Source organism: Castanea sativa, chromosome 8 (assembly GCF_040712315.1).
Source record: "Castanea sativa cultivar Marrone di Chiusa Pesio chromosome 8, ASM4071231v1".
NCBI lineage: Eukaryota > Viridiplantae > Streptophyta > Magnoliopsida > Fagales > Fagaceae > Castanea > Castanea sativa.
In genome coordinates, this window is record NC_134020.1 from 51,781,792 (window position 1) to 51,786,457 (window position 4,666).

General features: G+C 35.4%; 1 protein-coding gene across 2 annotated transcripts; it reads left to right on the forward strand.

Annotated features, from left to right (window-relative positions):
• Positions 1–606: 606 nt before the first annotated feature.
• LOC142607958 (ADP,ATP carrier protein, mitochondrial-like) lies at positions 607–4,262 on the forward strand. 2 transcript variants are annotated; one of them, XM_075779647.1, is made up of 4 exons: positions 607–882; positions 2,220–2,738; positions 2,834–3,205; positions 3,759–4,262. In XM_075779647.1, exons 2-4 carry the CDS (start codon positions 2,241–2,243, stop codon positions 4,053–4,055), a joined length of 1,167 nt encoding a protein of 388 aa, XP_075635762.1. In that variant the 5' UTR covers positions 607–882; positions 2,220–2,240; the 3' UTR covers positions 4,056–4,262. The 2 variants fall into 2 exon arrangements, with proteins under 2 accessions (XP_075635762.1, XP_075635763.1); XM_075779648.1 differs by lacking the exon at positions 607–882 and adding an exon at positions 1,077–1,184.
• The last annotated feature ends 404 nt before the right edge of the window (positions 4,263–4,666 follow it).

The window sequence follows — 4,666 nt, forward strand, 5'->3', positions numbered from 1 at the left end:
AACCATTGTATTTTGTTATCATTTCCCTTTTTTTTTTTTTTGTTTTTTTTGTTTTTTGTTTTGAGAATGAATGTATTTTGTTATCTTGATTTTGAGCATTCTGACAAAAATAATAAAATCAACATAAAATAAAGTAACAGGAACAAATGCATTTTAATACATATTCAACACATAAAATTTTCCAATAAACTCTCCATTAAAAATGCTCACCCGAGCTACAAGATTTTTCGCTAAGAGAAATTATTCACTTTTACGGAACCCTACCACGAGTTTCACAAAGGAACTCACATCTCTTGTAAAAGAAGAAAACTTGTTCTGTAAGAGCAAATAATTCTCATTTGGACCGACAGCACTAATTAAGAAAGTTAGATAAAAAAAAAGAAAAAAAATCCGAAAAGGAAAGCATCTACAGCCAAGGCTTTGCTAAGAATCTGGATTCAATTGTCAAATCAAAGTTGGCATTGCTAACCAAACAGAATCATCATGATTTCAGGTCAAAAAATTAAAAAAAAAAAGTTTCCAAATTGAAAGTATCATACCCAACTTTCCTAATTTTCCTCATCAAATTTCAAGTGAAACAAACACAAAACAAAACAGCAATCACTACCAAAAATTGAAAGTCAACCCATCCATCCACCACCGTCTGATCTCACACACTCACAATCCACATCAACGGTTAACAAACTCCCAAAACCAAAACACAACGTCACAGATTTGACATTCCCTACGTTATTAAAAAAACAACAACAACTTTGTACGTGAAAATAAGCCACAGCCATATATATAAAACCCTCTCTCACATTTCCATTCAAAACCCTCATGCATTTTTTTGCACTTGCCTCTCTTCCTTTCACTCTCCGAGAACCAAGGCAAAGCCAACCGGTACTCTCTCTTTCTTTGTCTCTGACTTGGTCGGTTTTTCTATATGTGTTAGTGTCTAAAAAAGTGTTAGTGGTTTTTGTGTGTTTCTGTGAACTATCTATGGTTGGCTGTGTTTGTTTTAAGGATAGCTGGAGTTTCGGGTTGTTATATGTTGTTATTATAGTTTTTTTTTTGGTTGTTGTTGTAATCTAGGAAAAGGGTATTCAGATCTCTCTTTTTTTTTTTGCTTTTGGGTTTTCTCGGATTTGTTTCATTCTCTGTCTTCCTGCTTTTGTTCTTGGCTTTGGATATCATTTCTGCAGGTTGGTTTTGATTTAGATCTATGTATGGTTGATGGTTGCTTTTGTTATGTGAATCTGAGGCTCATTGTTTAGATTTTAGATATGGTTTTAAATTGATTAATTGAGATTAATGTTTTTTTTTTTTTTTTAAATTTGAAACTTTGATTGGTTTTTTTCTTTTCTAATGGGTTGTTTGGAAAATATTAATTGCTTAATCATTATGTATTAATTGTACGTTAATTTCCTCAATGTAAATATGGGGTGTGATGGGTAAGATGCATTTTAACTTGTTAGATGAGACATGTTTTGTTAATTAAAAATGAATTATGGTGGTAAATCTGAGCAGGGAAATGCTATTATTTAAATTTTCATTGGCTCAAGTATTGAGCAGGCATATAAACTAATAAGAATAAGTGATCGTGTTGAATATTGGTGTTAGAACTAGAAGTGGTAGACTGATTCAGTCAGGTAGTGAGGTCACTAAGAGAGCTCACTCTTGTATGGCAATTGTTTTTGAGATTAGTTCTGTTTGATTCTGTTTTTCAAGGTGGGAGTTGTTGTCCATTTCAATTGATTGTGCATGAATGAAACTGGATTTTGGTTATTTTCTGTTTTTTTTTCCCTGATCAGTTAAGATGTCAGATTTACACAAAATGAAAAATCAGCTTGATGTTATTTATTCATTGAGCTAATTCATCATGACTATGGACAGTTTCCTGTTCAGAACACACTGTCACCTAGTTTTTTCTGGATCTTTGTGGTGTTTAGGCTCATAATTTTTTTGATCAATGGTCGTTTATAGTTATAGATCATATGCTCAGTCTCGTATAGACAAAGTTGGTGTATAGGCAAATAGTACTCAATCATGTTGTGTTGTCAATTGGTGCTTCTCTTTCCTCCAGGTGGATGTACAAGATTCAGTGTGTAGAACTTTGATGTTATCTTTCATTGATCTATCTGTACACTGATTGAACCATTTTGTGGTCTGTAACCATCTCAATCATTCTAGATAGTTATTGGTTCTCTCTGACCTCTATGTGTTGAAATGGGTTGCAGGGGTTTTAATTGCTAGAAGTGATGGCTATGGCTGATAGGCACCAGCACCCAACTGTCATGCAAAAGTTTTCTGGCCAGCTCCATCTCAGCTCCAGCGTTTCCCAAGATGTTCAAAACCGCTTTCAAAGTCCTGCTTTGTACAAGAGAAATTTTGCATATGGAAATTACTCCAATGCAGGATTGCAATATCCCATGACTCAATCATGCAGAGCTACACAGGATTTGTCATTGCTTGCCTCACCTGTGTTTGTCCAAGCCCCAAAAGAGAAAGGCTTTTCTGGCTTTGTTATTGATTTTCTTATGGGTGGAGTTTCTGCTGCTGTGTCCAAAACTGCTGCTGCTCCAATTGAGCGTGTGAAGCTCTTGATCCAGAACCAGGATGAGATGATCAAGACTGGTCGGCTATCTGAACCCTACGAGGGAATTCTAGATTGTTTCAAGCGAACAATGAAAGATGAGGGTATGGTAGCATTGTGGAGAGGGAACACAGCTAATGTCATCCGCTATTTCCCCACACAGGTTTGCCTTTTTCTTATGTTGCTGCTAGCATTTCAATTTAGCAATAACTTTTATTGCAGTGTGTTTATTTAATTAGTTTTTAATTTCTCCCCCAGGCCTTGAACTTTGCTTTTAAAGATTACTTTAAGAGGCTGTTCAACTTCAAGAAAGACAAGGATGGCTACTGGAAATGGTTTGCAGGTAACTTGGCTTCTGGTGGTGCTGCTGGTGCCTCTTCCCTGCTCTTTGTCTACTCTTTGGATTATGCTCGAACCCGTCTTGCAAATGATGCCAAGGCTGCAAAGAAGGGAGGAGAGAGGCAATTCAATGGCATGATCGATGTCTACAGGAAGACTCTCCAATCGGATGGTATTGCTGGCCTTTACCGTGGCTTCAACATTTCTTGTGTTGGCATCATTGTGTACCGTGGTTTATACTTTGGAATGTATGACTCATTGAAGCCAGTGCTCCTGACTGGAAAGATGCAGGTTAGTGACTTAGTTGGGGGATTCATTTTATTTATAATTGTGATATGATCTGATGATTCTGCAGTTTGTGATTTTGTTACTTACATAGCATGGATATATCCATAATTAACACCATCACTGATAATTTTTAGGCTTATTGACATGTTTATAAATTTTGGAATAAAGGTGTTTTTTAGGCTTAGTTCTTTATGTTCTGCGCCTCGACTACCATTGCAATGCATTTGCACAATAATAGACTTAGGGTCTGATTGAGATCTGTTTATTTTGCTAAAATTGAATTTTGTTGTTGTTGAAAGTACTATAGATAAAGGTAAAAGTTAGCTGAAATAGTATAATGAGACTCATGAATAGTACCAAAAAGTGCAGTAGGAGGGTAGGACCGATGAATAATAGTAGCAAAAATAAACTAAATAATAAAATAAGCTGGCTTTTTAATTTGGAACCAAACGCACATTTAGAGAAGCAATGTTCAATATTGCAACTCTTTTACCGTAAATGAGTCTTGTTTTTCTATCTCAGGCTCTTGATATGGATTATCTTGATATGATTTCAGGATAGTTTCTTTGCTAGCTTTGCTCTTGGTTGGCTCATCACAAATGGTGCTGGCCTTGCCTCGTATCCAATTGATACAGTCCGGAGAAGAATGATGATGACATCTGGTGAGGCTGTCAAGTACAAGAGCTCCCTCGATGCATTCTCTCAAATCCTTAAGAATGAGGGTGCCAGATCTCTCTTTAAGGGAGCTGGTGCAAATATCCTCCGTGCCATTGCTGGTGCTGGTGTGCTTGCAGGTTATGACAAGCTTCAGTTAATCGTGTTTGGTAAGAAGTATGGTTCAGGTGGCGCCTAAACAAAGAGACATCTCCACTCCCATTTAACTATAGATGTTGATGAAAATCTTTTTGAATTCAGCTTTTCATGAATTTATTCTTTATTCAATTGAATAACTTAGTTTAGAGGACTTTCGCCACGAAAAAAATTGTTTCCTTCTTGAAGGATTTTTGTTCTCCCCATAATCTTCGATTATCAAAGCAGTTGCAATTTCACTTTGTTGGATTATTGATTATTCATAAGCAATTTTAAGTATCGCCTTTTGAATTTTACCACATCTTTAGAATTTTGTAAGAGCTTTGCTATGTTGTGGATCATTCTCTTCTTTTACTTGAGACTTGAGATAGAAAGCATGTTTGATGAAAGCTATAAATATGATATTTAGCTGAAATTAGTTGCCTGTAGTTTGCAGTGGCATTTAAACCGGCCCAGTTTGAACCTTGTTGCTAAGGTTTCTGATATTAATATATTATCAACAAAATGTCCTAGTTTGGCTACAACTTCTCCAAATACTTAATATATTTTTATTAAATGTGAATTTTGACAAATTCACTATTGGATTAGTTTTTTTTTAAAATATATTTCATAATTGCAAAATTTCTAAAAGATCAAAAATTTATAGCTATTTTA

Bases quoted from the DNA above. Each gene is read 5' to 3' on its own strand.
- LOC142607958 (XM_075779647.1), top strand. From the start codon at position 2,241: ATGGCTATGGCTGATAGGCACCAGCACCCAACTGTCATGCAAAAGTTT. The intron at 2,739-2,833 runs GTTTGCCTTTTT...TTTCTCCCCCAG, and splicing joins TCCGCTATTTCCCCACACAG to GCCTTGAACTTTGCTTTTAA. The intron at 3,206-3,758 runs GTTAGTGACTTA...ATATGATTTCAG, and splicing joins TCCTGACTGGAAAGATGCAG to GATAGTTTCTTTGCTAGCTT.